Raw genomic sequence first — 20,138 nt, 5'->3', positions numbered from 1 at the left:
CGGGGAAGACTTGAGAATCAGAGTTTATGGGGGATGGAGTTCCCAGGAGCAAAGGTCATGACCTTTTCCCATATTGGGGGTTGATCTTGTATAAGCAAAGATATGTATATATATATATATGGAGCAAAGGTTGTCACCCATGGCAGCGCTTCCTCATTGGTGTGCTCAACAGCCAAAGCCTCCTTTGGCTGTCAATCATCCTCGATTTGAGCTCCTCCCCCAATTTCACACTACTTTGACGGATTTTCCCGCCCAGCAGTCTTTCGCGACCAGCGCGTTTGAAAACAGGAATGTTGTTCTCTCCTTCGTCATCTGAGTTGTGGTTGTCTGTGGTGCTGTTTCAGAATGTGGTTGTGTGTGATGCTGTACAATATGGTTAATAAAAGAAAGAAAGGGAATTTATGAATATCAGGTTGTACCTGATACATACTTGCAGAATGTTAAATGGTCATTTGTTAACGAGAGAGAACCAAATTGCACTGAAGTGGTGCACGAAATGGCAACCACCGTATATGAGCCGTGTGTAAAAGTGGATTTACAGGAGGAATAAAGGAAGAACAGGAGCGGTATAGAGGAGGAGGAAGAAGACCTACTATAGCCCACACAACACATATATCCCGTTTTCCTTAGCCTGTCTGGGCACATTACTCATAATATAACTGATGAGGGAACTCCTTCGTGTCATGGACATTTATTCACCTGGGGGCCAGTTTCATAACTGTTACAATATATAAGGCCGAGGACAAAGACCTAGAGGTAATGGTTTCTGAAAGCAAATGCAAAATATAAACAATAGCAAGAATGATTTAAAAAACTACGACAAAGTTAACAAAGGGAGAAAACAAAACCAGTTGTTTGAAAACAACCCAAATATATTCTATTGTGAGCTAAGGAAACAAAAGCAAGATGTAACAAGTCCCCCCAAGAAGGATAGACTTGAAAACTTTTGGAAAGGAATCTATGAAGACCCAGAAGAACATAATAAGGAGGCAGAGTGGATCGAAGACTTGGAAAAGAAGAAGCAACACCTAAAAGAAAGTGATAATTGATGAAGGAAAAAGAAAAAAACAACCAGCAAAAATGTCAAACTTTTGAAAGCTCTGGCCCAGATGGAATTCCAAATTTCTGGTGAAAGCAACTCGATGCTTTCCACAATTAATAGGCTCAAGCATTCAACAAATGTATCCAAGAGGAGGAGGTAATGGATAAATGGCTCACAGAGGGTATCACCTTCCTCATCCCAAAATCTGAAGAAACCAAACTACCTCACATGTATAGACCAATAACATGTCTACCAACAACATACAAACGTCTCATGGGAATCATCACAGAAATGATGGACCACCACCTAGCAGAAAAGAAGGGATGTAAAAGAGGATGCTACAGAACAATACACCACCTATTACTACATAAGACTGTACTCAAAAACTGGAAAATGAGAACCAAATTGGCCACAGCATGGATGAACTACAAAAAGCTTTTGATAGTGTTCCACATTCATGGATGACAAAATGCATGCAATTATACAAGATCACCCCCCAAATAATCATACTGATTGAGAAAGCAATAAATGTCGATGCAATTTCTCCAAATTTTGCATGATGGGTTTGAGGGTGGTAAAAATAATCATAAAATGTTTCCAATTAAACTTCATTAAAAATAAATGTATTGTTATAAATCTTTTATGGGAAATATACTCAAATGTGGTATAATTATTACAATTATATGTGCTTGAACATGTATCTATTTTCATTTACATTTTAAAATAGTCTTATATCCTTTCTCTGTATTTAAAGATGATCAACCTGCCGACTAAGGGTGTCCAAACAGGTTGACCTTTCAAGTAAGCTTTAATTATTATTCAGTATAAAAGAATTGCCTATCATTTAAATCTATTCTGCTTACTAAAGGACTTTTATGAAATAATTAATATGACGCACCAGCAAGTTTGATTGGAGATATTATTTTAGCTCAACTGGAATGTTTGTCGAAGGAAATATCCAGATGTGGTCACTCCGCCACTGATTGCTTCAGATTATATAATCATTCCCTAGCCTGTTCAAAAAGTGGACTGACCTTTTTCCCTTCCATACCATAGAACTATGTGTAATCTATCAATGTACCCAAAGGGCTGCAGTCTTGATGTCATTCTGTGCCAGGACAGAATTTACACATCTGGTTGTGTTGTAATCCTTCAAAATTAAGCTGATAGCTGCTGAAAATGATCTCCACTTGGAAACACACAAACCTGACAAACTGTGGGCCCAGCGTTTGGAAATGAAAAAAGAACTTCATCTCACTGAACACTATATAAAGAACTCAACATTTTAGTCCATGAGCCAGTTGGGTTGGTGTGTACCATCTGGGGGGAATAATTCTCAGTGATTTTTGGCAAGGTATAGAACCCTAGAGTTATAAAATATGTGATAGCATTGCATTGGTGGTAGCTTTTTGTGTGTTATCACTCTGTTTATATGCCTACCCTTAAATAAGCTTTTGTGGTTTTGTGCAAAATGGCCAGTACAAGGTAAGACATCCCACTTCAACTTAACAACATTTTTTTTTATCAGTCAAACATTAACATTGAAATTTGTCTCACCTTTTGCTAGGATAATTTGCTTCTCAACAAAAAGTGCTAAGCATGCCTAGGTCGAAAGGTATGTCATTGGGGACACTTATATATCAGTGTCTATTTCCTGTGTGATAAATCATACCGCCTTCATAAAAGTAATTGTCTATCATTTACTGTGGAAAATAAATAAAAGTTCTGGGACAATATTATTGCATGGGTGTTCAGCAAATTTATTAAGAAATCCAAAAATGTAAATTTCTTTTTTGTATGTTGTATATTAAGATCAGTACAGCAGACAATGTTACCCCACCCCCCCCCACCCCCAAATGAAAAAAAATACCGAATTTGGACAGATTTATGTAGTTTGGTCAATGTCATGATATTTCCCCTGTTGTTATTGAATGATACTTTCCAAGAATCAAACAAAGGTGAATTATAGCATGTTCATGAACAAGATTAATGTTTTTTCCCTGTAATTTCTCAAAAAATACAGAATTTCAGTGATTGAGATACTCAATAATGCACATATGAAGGTATCAAACACCCGTATTACACAATATAAACCAATGAGACAGGAGCAAGATGGTTAATCATGTGCAATCTGATGAATGAGTCAAAGGTGAAAATGAAACACAATCTTCTGTTGTTGGGCATAAAATTACAGAATAGAAACACAAATGTGCTGTTCCACACTAACAAGGCCATTACTAGGCCCAATGTGTTGCTGATAAACATATTATCTTATAAACCAAAGACAGGTCCTTTCGAGTTTCTAAGACATCTCTGATCATATGCACTGATTGTAAGTGATATAAAATGTTCAAGATGAACTTAAAAATCATAATCATCATTCAGTTCTTCAATATCCTCATCTAAACTTTCCCCATCGTCTGACTCAAAGATGGATGCCTGGTTCTCACAGTCTGGCAGTCTGCACATATCAGTGCATTTCAGTCCGTTTGACAAACGCACACGTTTTGGTAGTGAACACTTACTTTTACAATTGCAGGCCAATAAATCAAGGACCGCCTCAGGTGCTGGCTGACCATCCATCCAGTGCACCACCAACTGTTCAACTCCTTCTTCCTTCTCCATCTTCCATCCTCGGCCAATAGGACTTGGTACTTTCAGATCCTGTTCCAGACATCGTCTCCATATTGCAGCCTGGTAGTTGGCTCTTTGTGCGTGTTTCACTAAGCAGTCCCTGCATGGTGGAAGCTGGTTGCTCTCTATCTCACCTTTCTTAGCACAGAATAGGTCGTACCTGAGATCATTGACCTTGGTGGATGATGCCTTTGGTGCATAGAGGAGGCAAGTAAATGCCTCTAGTTTGTCCATCAATTCTCAGGAGCGGTCCCATACATGACCCAACTCTAGGAATGTGTCCTGCGTTTCCCTGTTGCTGGTCAAGAGTTTCAAGGTGCTTGTCTTCCCTTTGCCTGCAAATGCACTGACGGTGTCACATCCTGTATATGCATGCATCCCAATGAGAGCCCTACAGACATCTATGCCAACAGTGGCAGCAACCTTCATGATGTCAACGAGCCTTGCTGGGTTCTAGTTACACATTTCTTGAACAGTGGGACTCCAATCTTGTCATGAAATGCCAAGGACATTATGAAGACATCTGTGTCCTCTGAGCAGATCACTCCAGCCCGATAGCCCTTTCTTGCTGTATGAGCAGCATGGAGAAGTAGGTGCCCATCTGCTTCTTCCTGTTGGCACTGAAGAGCTGGCACCTCTTCACTCTCCTGAGATGTGATTGTGTAACATTTGTCATTCACAGTTGCATGGAGAACCTTTCCCTGTAGCTTTTCTCTGTATTCTGGTTTCCTCCATTCACCGACTAAGAAGGTAATGAGACTGGTCTTGTTATTAACTGTGCTCAGGAACCTCTTCCACTGCCTCACAATATGTGTGCCTGTGATGCTTTGCAGCTGATGGCCGGCCTCTCCACCTCGTAGTGATCTCTCGCTGTTCTTCATAGAGTTCTCCCTGTATTTGTCAAACACAACATCTATTCTGTCACAATCAGCTCCTTCCCTCAGTGCCATAGACAAAACATGTCGTGGCAACATCTCCAAAAGTAACTTGATCACCTTTTACTCTCTGGAGTAAAACATCTAACTTAAAATATATTTTGTTATTTTAGTTTATGATTACATTTTCTTCAAATTCACGTATTTAAACATGGTATCCATTAATTAGGGTATGGGCAAAAAACTTCCGTACCACTTTTTATGAAAACAAAATCATATGTTCTGTAATGTATCAGCACTGGACTATCAGTGCCTTTAATTGCAAACACGAAATGCTCGGCTAGTTTTAATAACTGTTTTGAAAAACAAATTACATGAGCTACGTGCCTAACAATTTTCAAGAAGATATAGCCTATAATAAGAGAGAACCATTAGTTTTAAATAGAATGTCTTCTTCTGTTTTACGCTGGTTTCAGAAAAGTTTATTTTGGGATGGGGTTACGAAACGGATAATAACACACAAAAGGCTACCACCAATGCAATGCTAACACATAGTTTCTGACTGTAGAGATGTATACCCTGCCAAAAATATGTTTATTTTGGGATGGGGTTACTAAACAGCTAATCACACACACACAAAAGGCTACCACCAATGCAATGCTATCACATAGTTTCTGACTGTAGAGTTATATACCCTGCCAAAAATTACGATGAGCATTATTCCCCTCGGATGGTACCGGTGGCCAAAAATTACCGGGTCTTGCTCATGGCCAACTACTCTCCCCATCGAGGGGGACATCAGACATTCGACAGTTACTCGGCCAAAACACCATTAGTTCTTGATTTGACATCAATTTGAATGAGTTTTTATTGTAACATTGACCTTCCTTGTGTGAAAATAATGTGGTACAGCAATTTTTGGGGCAATTGGTCCAGGGATTTGGAAAAATTAGAAACAGACATATATATATATATATATATATATATATATATATATATATATATATATATATATACACATATATATATATATATATATATGTATATGTATGTGTATGTATACAGTACTGGATATATATTTATACACACATACATTTACTTAAATATAATGATCCCTCCATCATATGCGTATTTGCCAAGTACACGAAGTTGGAAGAAAACAATCCCAAAGAAGTAAGGCTCTTGCTTTCATGACCAGCTCTCAGGTATCGTAATGGATCACGCTACTTGAGTGTGCCAGCTTGCCAGCGATTCCGCGAAGCATCCCAGATAAGGTTTGTCTGTGTTTGTTTTGGCAGTGGATTCCAAGCATTCCATGCAACAGTTCATTGAAAAATGGATCCCACCCAGTTCATCCAAATTATTGTGAATATAATATTCTTTAACTTGACAATATCAGACATTACTTGTATCTCAGTTCATTGATAAACATGGCAGAAAGCACTTCAGCTTCCTTTTCACTTGCTTGATGATTCTTCACTCGTTTTGGATCCATTTTAGATTTGTAATTCTGAACTATAATTATTTGCCTTTGAATTAACGATTGGACAGTTATCATTATAGCCTTGATTCATGGGTTTTATAGTCATTAGGCATCTAAATGTTGGCTTTTCCATGCAAAAATTATTCCACTGCAAAAATATAGAGCAAAGATGGTCTTTCCTTGTATACAGTAGGTGAGATGTTTTCTCATTTCCCCCACCACTATTATTATGCTCATGACTGTACTTTACACAACAATGAAATCATTATCCTTGAACTGTGCAATTAAGGATTAACATCAATCCTGTCTTTCAAAGGGAGTATTAAGCTGGCTGTCCTCTTCTTTCCCTTCTCAAGAAACCCTCTGTCATTATTTATTTTCCATATTTTGCATACGTACTTTATTTTTTCTGTGTGCTCTTCTCTTTATGCACTTCTTTTCTACCCCCAGCCCAAACCTTTTATAAATGCACCCTCATTCCTTATCTGCCCTCAATCCTTCATGCACATTCTGTTTCAGTGTGATTCATTTCCCCATGTCTAACAAAGGCTGAAATGGCCTGATCCGCAGCCAATAGACGAGAAACCGTTTTTTTGATTACTGTGAAACTTAAGCCTTTCCTCTGCTTCTGGTTTTCTGTGTCTTTGTCATGCTTAGGAGAGCAGCGTAATACGGCAACCTATGATCTGACACAACCTCCTTTTTATGTACATACCGATAGGCTCTTCTCGGGTACCCGGCCAGAAGGCAGGAGACTGTGAGATTGCACAGCATTGACCTAGCAACTTGAGAACCTATCGTTTAAGTTGGGCTCCCTGTCCTCCCGTATTTTTGAAAAACAAAAGCAATCTGATGGCTTGTCAGTCTTTGCAAGCCTTATTTATGAAAGTTCAATGAACCAAGAAACATGATCGTATAATATACATAATCATCAATGGCCAAATACACCCAGGCCACAGCTCTTTGTTTTATATTTTCTTGGGTGCAAACTGTGGTAACACTCACCTTCTTGATTTCCATTCTATCTTTCAGGAAATGGAGCATCAGAAACTTTTTAAAGATCCCAATTTCCCAGCTCATCTCTCCAGCATTATGCCTGGCCTTGAACCAGCTTGGTTGGCTGGCTCTTCTGATCAAGTGCTGTGGAAAAGACCTCAGGTTTGTCCTGAAAATCATTATCTTCAGTGATTACCTGTATCAAAATCCTTTTTAGTATATTATCATCATGATTGTCATAGTTGTCAGGTCTTTTTTGTGTGTTACACTTGTCATGTTTTGTAATTGTTTGTAAGTTGATGAGAAAACATTTAAATGTTTCTTTTTTGTATACATAGTCGAGGCTCATGTAAGAGTTTGTACAATGAACAGATCAGGACGGAACAGACAAAAATAGGATGCAAAACATGCATGCATGGGGTGGACAAGATGGGCACAGAAGGAAACTCCAAGGAGGGAAAACTGGAAAATTAGGAGGGATTTGGATAGGGGTAACAAGGGCAGAAAAGATCATGGTTTCGGATTGTGGACGATCTGAGATGGTGGTGAACAGCTGTCTTGAAGACCTTGAAGCAGTGTGACTGGAAGGTTGGCGTCTGATGGGGCAAGTTTAACATCATATAGGCCTAGCCCAAGACTGAACAGGAGCAGTGGAGGGTGACCGAGTATCAGAATGCAAATTTCAATGAATAGCACTTTTGGCGCACATCCGACGATCGAACACCGCTTGGACGCTTTAATTTGAAGACCACACACGCAAGACGCAACACAGGTAACGATGGCGGTTGATATTGACAATTAATTTAATGAACGGCAGTTGTTTGGGTGCATCCGACAATCGAACACCTCTTTATTTTGAACAGTTAACACGCACGCATTCAAGGTACAGAATCTATTGTCCGACACCGCGCTTTCGAAGAACAAAGAAAAGAAGAGAATCCGGGCAGTGAAGGGATGACCTCATACCCATTCCCTGGTTCCCCCTACCTTCAGATTATAGCCTTTGATGTTATCTGGACATAGGCCTATTGCAAATTATTTTCGGGTGTTTTTAATATGTACGTTGGATTTCAGACACAAATTGACAGTCTAAGAGGGCGTGTTCAGTCTGGGAAAGAGCCAATCGGGGTACATCATGTTGGCAGAGCTCTGGCACTCATCCTTCCCCTCCTTCCATGCTGATTTTTAAAATATGACAACCATTGCTGATGTTCTGAGCCATACTATTTATTATCAGTTGTGTTTATGTTCAGTGTTTGATGCAATGAGTACTCCCTTACTCGAGTTTATATTTTTTGGATAGATGGCAGCACTTACCGGACAGCAGTTCAGCGATGGCGACCGAACGGGAATAAATGCAGCCGTCGATGGGTTGAAAATCTTGTTGAAGCCACGTTGTCATCCAATTCCAGCTTAGAAATTTAGCGCATCGTCTTCGTCACATTAAGAAACCCTAGTATATGGGAAATGAGCACATTCCTGGAAGCGGTTTCAGAGGAGAAATGTCAAATTAAGCGCAGACGTTAACAGAAGTAATATTTTTAAAAAATAAATCTTTACTTTAAATACAATGTTTCTTATTACATTTTTGTGTCAAATTCACCTTCTGAGGTAGTCAGCATGTGCAGAAGAGGGTTTTACATTGCAGATGCTGTTTTCGAGGAGTGGCATTACACCTCTGGGTGGTGACGGTCTGTTGACAACAGACGTAATGACGTCAGCGAATGACCGATGATGTCATGACGGAATTACGCCTCTCAGTGGTGATGTCACACATCGACATGCAAACTAATGTAAAAATTAGAAAATCGCCCAAAATTCTCAAACTTGTCCATCTGGCGTGATCTCATATAGCCCATGCTGTTCATTAGACCACAGAGCACCCGCATGCCGAAAGTGGCAACAATCCATCCAGAAGTTTTGGAGGAGATGCGTCAAATTACACGCAGATGATAACAGAAATTCTTCTCTTCTTCCTCTTTCGGCTTGCTCCCGTTAGGGGTCGCCACAGTGGACCAACCGTCTCCATTTTGCTCTATCCTCCACATCTTCCATTGACACTCCAACCACCCGCATGTCCACCCTCACCGCATCCATGAACCTCTTCTTTGGCCTTCCTCTTCTCCTCCTGCCTGGCGGCTCCATCTTCAACATCCTTCTCCCGATATACTCCGTTTCGCTCCTGTGCACATGTCCAAACCATCTCAATCTCGCCTCTCTCACTTTGTCTCCAAACCGTCCTACCTGCACTGTCCCTCTAATATACTCATTTCTTATCCTATCCATCCTCGTCACTCCCAACGAGAATCGCAGCATCTTTAACTCTGCCACCTCCAGCTCCGCTTCCTGTCTTTTTGTTAGCGCCACCGCCTCCAAACCATACAACATAGCTGGTCTCACTACCGTCTTATATACTTTCTCCTTCACTCTTGCAGCTACCCTTCTGTCACAAATCACTCCTGCAACTCTTCTCCACCCACTCCATCCTGCCTGCACCCTCTTTCTCACTTCTCTCCCACCCTCTCCGTTACTTTGGACAGTTGATCCCAAGTATTTAAACCAATCCACCTTCCCCACCTCAACTCCTTGCAACTGCACCATACCACCACCCTCCCTCTCATTTACGCACATGTACTCCGTCTTACTCCTACTGACTAACATTCCCCTTCTCTCCAGTGCGTACCTCCACCTCTCAAGGCTCGATTCAGCCTGCTCCCTACTCTCCCTACAGATCATGATGTCATCCGTGAACATCATAGTCCATGGAGACTCCAGTCTGATCTCGTCCGTCAACCTGTCCATCACCATTGCAAACAGGAAAGGGCTCAGAGTCGATCCTTGGTGCAATCCCACTTTAACCTTAAACCGGTCCGTCATTCCTACCGCACACCTCACCGCTGTCACACTGTCCTCATACATATCCTGCACGATCCTCACATACTTCTCCACCACTCCCGACTTCCTCATACAATGCCACAACTCCTCTCTTGGCACCCTATCATAAGCTTTCTCTAAATCCACAAACACACAATGTAACTCTTTCTGGCCTTCCCTATACTTCTCCATCAACATTCTCAAAGCAAACATCGCATCAGTGGTGCTCTTTCCTGGCATAAACCCATATTGCTGCTCACAGATCGTCACCTCTCCTCTCAACTGAGCTTCCACTACTCTTTCCCACAACTTCATGGTGTGGCTTAACAACTTTATCCCTCTGTAATTTCCACAGCTCTGCACATCACCCTTGTTCTTGAAAATCGGAACCAGTACACTTAATCTCCACTCCTCCGGCATCCTCTCACTTTCCAAGACTTTATTAAACAATCTGGTTAACAACCCCACTGCCATCTCTCCTAAGCACTTCCATGCCTCCACTGGTATACCATCTGGGCCAACCGCCTTTCCACTTTTCATCTTCTTCATAGCAGTCCTCACTTCATCCTCACTGATCCACCCCACTTCCAGATTCACTATCTCCACCTCTTCCAACTCTGTCTCTCTCTCTCTGTCTCTCTCTCTCTGTCTCTCTCTCTCTCTGTCTCTCTCTCTCTCTGTCTCTGTCTCTGTCTCTGTCTCTGTCTCTGTCTCTCTCTGTCTCTGTCTCTGTCTCTGTCTCTGTCTCTGTCTCTGTCTCTGTCTCTGTCTCTGTCTCTGTCTCTGTCTCTGTCTCTGTCTCTGTCTCTGTCTCTGTCTCTCTCTCTCTCTCTCTCTCATTTTCTTCATTCATCAGCTCCTCAAAGTACTCCATCCACCTTCTCAACACACTCTCCTCGCTCGTCAGCACATTCCCATTTGCGTCCTTTATCACCCTAACCTGCAGCACATCCTTCCCAGCTCGGTCCCTCTGTCTTGCCAATCGGTATAAATCCTTTTCCCCTTCTTTTGTATCCAACTTCTCATACAGCTCGTCATATGCCTTTTCCTTGGCCTTTGCCACCAATCTTTTTGCTTTTCGACGCCACTCCTTGTACTCCTGCCTACTTTCTTCATCTCTCTGACTATCCCACTTCTTCTTCGCCAGCCCCTTCTTCCTTATACTTTCCTGTACTTCCTCATTCCACCACCAAGTCTCCTTATCTTCCTTCCTCTGTCCAGATGTCACACCAAGTACCTTCCTAGCTATCTCCCTCACAACTTCTGCTGTCGTTGCCCAATCATCCCACCCATCTTTATCACCATCCAACGCCTGTCTCACCTCCTCCCTAAATTTCATGCAACAGTTTTCCTCTTTCAGCTTCCACCATCTGGTCCTTGGTTCAGCCCTCACTCTCTTCCTCAACCTCACCTCTAAAGTCATCCTACAGACCACCAATCGATGCTGTCGAGCTACACTCTCCCCTGCCACAACCTTACAGTCACTAATCTCTTTCAGGTTGCATCTCCTACTTAAGATGTAATCCACCTGTGTGCACTTTCCTCCACTCTTGTATGTCACCCTGTGTTCCTCCTTCTTCTTGAAATACGTATTTACCACTGCCATTTCCATTCTTTTTGCAAACTCTAAAACCATTTGCCCTTCCACATTTCTCTTGTTGAGACCAATCCTCCCCATCACCTCCTCATCCTCTTTATTCCCTTCCCCAACATGTCCATTGAAATCTGCTCCAATCACCACTCTTTCATCCTTGGATACACTCTCCACCACTTCATCGAACTCACTCCAGAAATCTTCTTTATATTCCATCTCACACCCCATATGTGGGGCATATGCACTGATGACATTCATCATCATCCCTTCAATTTCCAACTTCACACTCATCACTCGGTCAGACACTCTCCTCACCTCCAATACCCTCTTGACATGATCTTCCTTCAGGATTATCCCGACACCATTTCTCCTCCCATCCACACCATGGCAGAACAGTTTGAAACCACCTCCAATGCTCCTCACCTTACTCCCCATCCACTTGGTCTCTTGTACACACAGTATGTCCACCTTTCTTCTCTCCATCATATCAGCCAATTCTCGCCCTTTGCCAGTCATCGTCCCAACATTCAGAGTTCCAACTCTCACGTCCACACTTCTACCCTTCCCCCTCTCCCACTGCCTCCGGACTCTCCTTCCCCGTCTCCTTCTCCTCCTTCGCCCAGCAGTAGCACAATTTCCACTGGTACCCGGCTGACCACCGGTACCGGTGGCGGTCGTTGGTAACCCGGGCCTCGACCGATCCGGTATGGAAATTCGTTTTGTTGTCCGCATAATGATTTGGCATAGGTTTTTACGCCGGATGCCCTTCCTGACGCAACCCTGGTCTCTTTCAGGTTGCATCTCCTACTTAAGATGTATCCAACGAGTGTATCCAAGGATGAAAGAGTGGTGATTGGAGCAGATTTCAATGGACATGTTGGGGAAGGGAATAAAGAGGATGAGGAGGTGATGGGGAGGTACGGTCTCAACAAGAGAAATGTGGAAGGGCAAATGGTGGTAGAGTTTGCAAAAAGAATGGAAATGGCAGTGGTAAATACATATTTCAAGAAGAAGGAGGAACACAGGGTGACATACAAGTGTGGAGGAAAGTGCACACAGGTGGATTACATCTTAAGTAGGAGATGCAACCTGAAAGAGATTAGTGACTGTAAGGTTGTGGCAGGGGAGAGTGTAGCTCGACAGCATCGATTGGTGGTCTGTAGGATGACTTTAAAGGTGAGGTTGAGGAAGAGAGTGAGGGCTGAACCAAGGACCAGATGGTAGAAGCTGAAGGAGGAAGAATGTTGCGTGAAATTTAGGGAGGAGGTGAGACAGGCGTTGGATGGTGGTAAAGATAGGTGGGATGATTGGGCAACGACAGCAGAAGTTGTGAGGGAGATAGCGAGGAAGGTACTTGGTGTGACATCTGGACAGAGGAAGGAAGATAAGGAGACTTGGTGGTGGAATGAGGAAGTACAGGAAAGTATAAGGAATAAGGGGCTGGCGAAAAAGAAGTGGGATAGTCAGAGAGATGAAGAAAGTAGGCAGGAGTAGAAGGAGTGGCGTCGAAAAGCAAAAAGAGAGGTGGCAAAGGCCAAGGAAAAGGCATATGACTAGCTGTATGAGAAGTTGGATATAAAAGAAGGGGAAAAGGATTTATACCGATTGGCAAGACAGAGGGACCGAGCTGGGAAGGATGTGCTGCAGGTTAGGGTGATAAAGGACGCAAATGGGAATGTGCTGACGAGCGAGGAGAGTGTGTTGAGAAGGTGGTTGGAGTACTTTGAGGAGCTGATGAATGAAGAAAATGAGAGAGAGAAGGTTGGAAGAGGTGGAGATAGTGAATCTGGAAGTGGGGTGGATCAGTAAGGATGAAGTGAGGACTGCTATGAAGAAGATGAAAAGTGGAAAGGCGGTTGGCCCAGATGGTATACCAGTGGAGGCATGAAAGTGCTTAGGAGAGATGGCAGTGGGGTTGTTAACCAGATTGTTTAATAAATCTTGGAAAGTGAGAGGATGCCGGCGGAGTGGAGATTAAGTGTACTGGTTCCGATTTTCAAGAACAAGGGTGATGTGCAGAGCTGTGGAAATTACAGAGGGATAAAGTTGTTAAGCCACACCATGAAGTTGTGGGAAAGAGTAGTGGAAGCTCGGTTGAGAGGAGAGGTGACGATCTGTTAGCAGCAATATGGGTTTATGCCAGGAAAGAGCACCACTGATGCGATGTTTGCTTTGAGAATGTTGATGGAGAAGTATAGGGAAGGCCAGAAAGAGTTACATTGTGTTTTTGTGGATTTAGAGAAAGCTTATGATAGGGTGCCAAGAGAGGAGTTGTGGCATTGTATGAGGAAGTCGGGAGTGGTGGAGAAGTATGTGAGGATCGTGCAGGATATGTATGAGGACAGTGTGACAGCGGTGAGGTGTGCGGTAGGAATGACGGACCGGTTTAAGGTTAAAGTGGAATTGCACCAAGGATCGACTCTGAGCCCTTTCCTGTTTGCAATGGTGATGGACAGGTTGACGGACGAGATCAGACTGGAGTCTCCATGGACTATGATGTTCGCGGATGACATCATGATCTGTAGGGAGAGTATGGAGCAGGCTGAATCGAGCCTTGAGAGGTGGAGGTACGCACTGGAGCGAAGGGGAATGTTAGTCAGTAGGAGTAAGACGGAGTACATGTGCGTAAATGAGAGAGAGGGTGGTGGTATGGTGCGGTTGCAAGGAGTTGAGGTGGGGAAGGTGGATTGGTTTAAATACTTGGGATCAACTGTCCAAAGTAACGGAGAGTGTGGGAGAGAAGTGAAAAAGAGAGTTCAGGCAGGATGGAGTGGTTGGAGAAGAGTTGCAGGAGTGATTTGTGACAGAAGGGTAGATGCAAGAGTGAAGGGGAAAGTATATAAGACTGTAGTGAGACCAGCTATGTTGTATGGTTTGGAGGCGGTGGCACTAACAAAAAGACAGGAAGCGGAGCTGGAGGTGGCAGAGTTAAAGATGCTGCGATTCTCGTTGGGAGTGACGAGGATGGATAGGATAAGAAATGAGTATATTAGAGGGACAGCACAGGTAGGACGGTTTGGAGACAAAGTGAGAGAGGCGAGATTGAGATGGTTTGGACATGTGCACAGGAGGGAAACGGAGTATATCGGGAGAAGGATGTTGAAGATGGAGCCACCAGGCAGGAGGAGAAGCGGAAGGCCAAAGAAGAGGTTCATGGATGCGGTGAGGGCAGACATGCGGGTGGTTGGAGTGTCAATGGAAGATGTGGAGGATAGAGCGAAATGGAGACTGTTGGTCCGCTGTGGCGACCCCTAACGGGAGCAGCCGAAAGAAGAAGATATGTATACTGTGTGTGTATGTGTGTATATATATATATATATGTATACTGTATATATATATATATATATGTATATGTATACTGTATACTGTATACTGTATATATATATATATATATGTATACTGTATATATATATATATATATGTATATGTATACTGTATATATATATATATATGTATATGTATACTGTATATATATATATATATATATATATATATATATATATATATATATATATATATGTATACTGTGTATATATATATATATATATATATGTATATGTATACTGTATATATATATATATATGTATACTGTGTATATATATATATATATATATATATATATGTATACTGTATATATATATATATATGTATACTGTATATATATATATATATATATATATATATATATATATATATTTATGTATACTGTATATATATATATATATATATATATATATGTATACTGTATATATATATATATATATATATATATATATATATATATATATATATATGTATACTGTATATATATATGTATACTGTATATATATATATATATATGTATACTGTATATATATATATATATTTATGTATATATATATATATATATATATATATATATATATATATATATATATATATATATATATATATATATATATATATATATATATATATGTACACATGCATCTTAAGCAGGTCAAATCCACGTGTATTTTACAGTTCTTGTTCATATTTTATATTCATTTTTTTCCCCATTGTGTTGAGATGAGAAGTACTTTATTTTGTAATTCTTGAAATTAAGAGCTGGATCCCTCATTCAGTTTGATATTGGTTGTCATCACTGTGGGTCGCCCTGTTTGATATTTCCGTCTGAATGCACAGCTCATAATACTTATACCCCACATTCTTTCCATTGCACTCCAATGTTGTTGTAGTTATGTAAAAGGACACTGACAGGATTTTCATTTTAAAAGATTTTCATAATGTTTTGAGCAGTGTATATTGTTTGCAGCTGTCCACTTGAGCCCCATTCTCATGCAATGCATGACAAAACACCCGAATCCTTGCAATTTTTCAGGAGATCAGTGGAGATCCCTGCTTTTTCCCAAAGAAACACTGTGATGGCTGGCCAAAGCAAGGCATGCTGGGGGACTGTTGGTTGTTATGTTGTGCCCGAGGGGTATTCCAATTTCCTCATCTCCTCCAGCAGGTAAACAAACATCTGTATTAATGCATACAGATCATATAATGTGGAATTATGTCATTCGCTTTTTACAGGAGTTACGTCTGCTGTGCATGGAAGAGCAAGAAAACAAGGACATATATGAGCATATTGAGAAAGAAACAGATGAATAAGGGGGGCAAAAAACAGACACAATCAGAACGGCACTCGGTAGAGCACATACCTCCGCCAGGCTGAACAGTTTATGATTTGTGTCCCACTGATAGGCCAAATCTGGATCTGGACCTTAACCAACATCCATTCAGCTTGTTCTTGTCACCTACCCAACCCATCTACCAAATTTTGTCATAGTCCGTCCATACCTTTTTTGAAATATCGTGTTATGTATCGTTTTTAGCCCCAGCTCTCAATGGTGAAGAATCACGCAAAATCATTTTTAAATTTCAGTATCTGGAGCTGGATTCGGATCTTCACCAAAATATCACCAATTTTCCCTTGTCAATGTGATGGATTGACTTAAGAGAAAGGAAGGCACAAACAGAAAGATAATGGATCAACAAGAGAGACAATGTGAGACAGAGGTGTGTCACCACTAAAACTCTGGAGTTGAGAGCAAAAATCAATGGTTTAATGGAGATAATGCCACAAATGCTAAAAAATAAAAATAAAAATAAAATAAAGATGAGCTTTTTGAGCTTATTTGGGAAGTGTAATAACATAAGAATTGCTGCGTGAGCGCACATGGCTTTGCGGCACTAGGGAAAGACAAAGAGCAAAAAAAGAGCACTTGAGGCAAGATTAGATGAGTGTTGTGGCTGACCACAACACCAACATTTTTTTCGGCAGTTGGAGAGATGTCTCCAGGGCATTAACATGGCCCTAATATGGGTAGTGTGCAGTGTCACATGAATATTCACAAGCTCACATTGACAGTGCTGTTGATATCTTTGTGGCTTCATCAGCAAGATAAAAATGAGTTTTGATGAAATTTGTGAAAAGAAGCCCTCATAATTTAAATGACACCATGGATGCAGTGTGCTAAAACCACAAAAGCTTTTACTAGAAAAGAAGCATTGGCAGAAATAAATGTAGAAAGTTAGAAGAAGAATAGAAAAAGAAAGAAGAAGGAAGGCCAACAAAGCAGTTACTGTGATTGGGGCCTCCTGCTGAGAGATATCATTTACCCTTTGGGGATGGAATCTTAGATTCCTCTGTCTCTCAAGAAGCAAAATACGAAACAGCAGCACCTGTCGACAGAGAGGAACTTCATCACACTATGGATGAAAGTCTTGTACAGTGGAAGGAGCTGATTACACCCAAGGAGACACTTAATTATGTGAAGAATTCCAAGGTGAATCCTGGCCCTAGAAGCCAGCTTGAAAATTTGATCGAACCATAATAAGTTACTGCAGATTGTAAGGGCAAAGAACTCTAAAACTATACTTCTGTCACAGAATTGGATTCAAGGATTAGCCAAACAATCTACATGTAGAGACAGATGGAATATGAGGTGCTTTGACGATTAATTTGAATTTCCAGGTGATTGATCAATGCTTTATAACTTCTAGATCAGCAGTGAACAAAAAAAAAATCAGCTTTCACACCTGAAAATGAAAAACTAACCCAGTGAAGCTGTAATGCATGACTGCCTGGATACTTGGCATCGAAAATAAGATGCCATCAATTTAGCAAATTATGTCAGCAACCAGCAGATCAGAGAAATGTTCCATAACCCTGTCCAAATCAAATTAGTCAAAAAAACTATGTGTTGAAACTAATGGAAGAACATCCTTGTAAGAAACCATGGTGGAGCCCAGCTCACAAGACTAAACTGTTCCAAATCATCTTCAGCAATTGATGTCAATTTAACCATCCAACTCGATCCACTTCAGAGTTTCCACCATCACAGATGTCACCATCCGGCCATTTGATTCACCCGACACAATGTCGATAAATGGCTGGATGCACTGCATACAACGAAGTCTGGGGGTCTTGCAACCATCGTAAGTATAATCCTTAAATTATGTTCCACAGCTAGCTGTCCCTCTGACCAAGCTGTTCCACTATACTTACAACATTAGCATTAACCCAACCATCTGGAAAGCAGCCCAGGTATGTTCTGTGCATAAGAAAAATTAAAAGTCCGATTATACCAACAATACCCACTAAGCCTCTTGCTAATAATCGGAAAACTATTGGAAGGCATCATCAATAACGTCAGAGATTCACCTGAAAACAAATGACCTGCTCACAGAAGTTCAGTTTGAGACCATGAAAATCGTTTTCTTTTGGATCTAGGTCATGTACACAAGGGTGAGGAGTGGGGTTCTACCTTTATCAAGGTCGCATTTTTATTGAGCCTGGCACCAAGGAGTCCTGCGAAAAGTAAGACTGATGCAAATCCACCAATCACCAGAATCATCTCTAACATTCTCGTGTTGGAGGAGACCAATCCTTGGGGAAAACAAAGACTTGTCTGTTCGCTGCTAGCTCGTCCAACTGGCTCAGCCCTTTCAAGGATAAGGATAAAGCAGCCGGGTTGAAGTTTTTTTTTTTTATTTTATTTTTTTTTTTTTAAAGATCTCGTTAGAACTTTTCATTTTAGCATTCCCATCTCCTACATATTCTTGTAATTCATGGAGAAGTTTACTGGTTCCTCACCATGGCTTTGTTTGACATGGTATGTGGAAAAGCTCCCTTATAATCTGAGATCACTTAAAAAATTAATATTTTGTTTTTTTTTCACAAAGGAGAATGGTCTAAAATTGCAACATAATAATTACAAACATGTAGTCACTGAAAAACTGCATTTCTAACTTACCTCTTATTTACAACTGAACTCAGCTGTTTCCTGGCAAACAAACCATGTGGCCTGCTGCGAGTTATGATGGTCAATTCACCGTCAGACTGTGGGCCCATGGCACATGGTACGAGGTCATGGTGGATGACAGGCTGCCCACAATCCATGGAAAACTTTGTTTCTCCTCCTGCTGCCAGCGAGATGTATTTTGGCTGCCACTCCTTGAAAAAGCGTGTGCTAAGTAAGCATTATGTTGGTCATTTTGCCTCACTTGCATTGTTTTGCTTCATGGTTCTGTTGGATATTGGTCAAACTATCAACTCATTCTAATTATCAACATTTTGTCATTGTCTTTACAGCTGGGATGTTGGAGGTCTTTCATTGTGTTGCCTGTTTGCCTGAAAGTTCTCCCCTTTGTCAGTGCATGCCCCTTGCTCTTCCACCCTTTTTCCTTATATTTCTTCCACTCTGTCCCCCCTGTTCTTTATTTATTTGGAGCCTAATTATGTGTCAGTTTAAGAGCAGCTTCCTCTTTGATCTTGAGCATTATATGTTGGATACTGCCAATGGTGCCGTCACACCTTTATTTGTAGAGTACGTGGCTCCTACCAAGCCCTTGCTGCAGGGCAGATTCCTGAAGGATGGATGGAGCTCACAGGAGGATTTGCAGTGAAGTGGTATCTCAAACCTGGGCGTAAGTATCATAAGCCTGTAGTTTGACAGGTTATTCACTCAGTGAGTTGGTGTACCCTCTTTGACAATATATTCCTTTTAAACCAAATGCTCAATAAGACAAATTCCAAAACTGTACAAAGTAAGCCAAACAGCACTTGAAGTTATCATTTTCATTAAGATTTTTTTTTAACATGATCTAAGGCTCTTAGTAGAGTTGCCACACACACATATTTCACATACATGGACATACAGATTAATATGCGAGACACAACGCATGACTGTTAGACGATACAAACACAGCCACTGAGCTTGGGGGAAGTGCCATTACTTTCTGTGGCACTCTGAGTACCAGCGACCCCACAACAATGGCACTGCCTCTTTCACCGCCCTCAGCAAGTAATTTCCTAAGAAGGAATTTCCTCTTCCCCATGGATGTCAACCTATGGGGATTGTCCATGCGCTTATCCTTTTAAATGCTGAACGTCAAGCAAGGAAGCAGAACGTATCATCAGAACGTACTTTTTGGTGTGACTCTTTGGTATGCTGACGATCTCCCAGACTCGGAGCAGACAATCTAACTATGAAACCACCGAGACTTCAACAAGATGAACAGCATTTGGATTGAAAACATTGGTGGTATTCAGTTGCATATCACTCTGCTGTGTCTGGCTGCATTCAGCTGAATATCACTCTGCCCTTC

At 41.3% G+C, this 20,138-nt stretch overlaps 1 protein-coding gene across 8 annotated transcripts in view; it reads left to right on the top strand.

Annotated features, from left to right (window-relative positions):
- The window catches only part of LOC147031802 (calpain-10-like), a 131,776-nt gene that overhangs the window by 12,565 nt on the left and 99,073 nt on the right, over positions 1–20,138 (top strand). For all 8 annotated transcript variants that reach the window (XM_085867716.1, XM_085867717.1, XM_085867714.1 and 5 more), the window contains 4 exons: positions 7,067–7,192; positions 15,859–15,990; positions 18,808–19,004; positions 19,357–19,457. In XM_085867716.1, the coding sequence (XP_085723842.1) occupies positions 7,067–7,192; positions 15,859–15,990; positions 18,808–19,004; positions 19,357–19,457 (556 nt within the window). The remainder of the gene's footprint in view (positions 1–7,066; positions 7,193–15,858; positions 15,991–18,807; positions 19,005–19,356; positions 19,458–20,138) is intronic.

This window comes from Eptatretus burgeri, chromosome 2 (assembly GCF_056783735.1).
Source record: "Eptatretus burgeri isolate ZD-2024b chromosome 2, Ebu_testis_v1, whole genome shotgun sequence".
NCBI classification, from domain to species: domain Eukaryota; kingdom Metazoa; phylum Chordata; class Myxini; order Myxiniformes; family Myxinidae; genus Eptatretus; species Eptatretus burgeri.
Note: the sequence above shows the minus strand (reverse complement) of the source record. Positions and strands in the feature narration are given on the sequence as shown.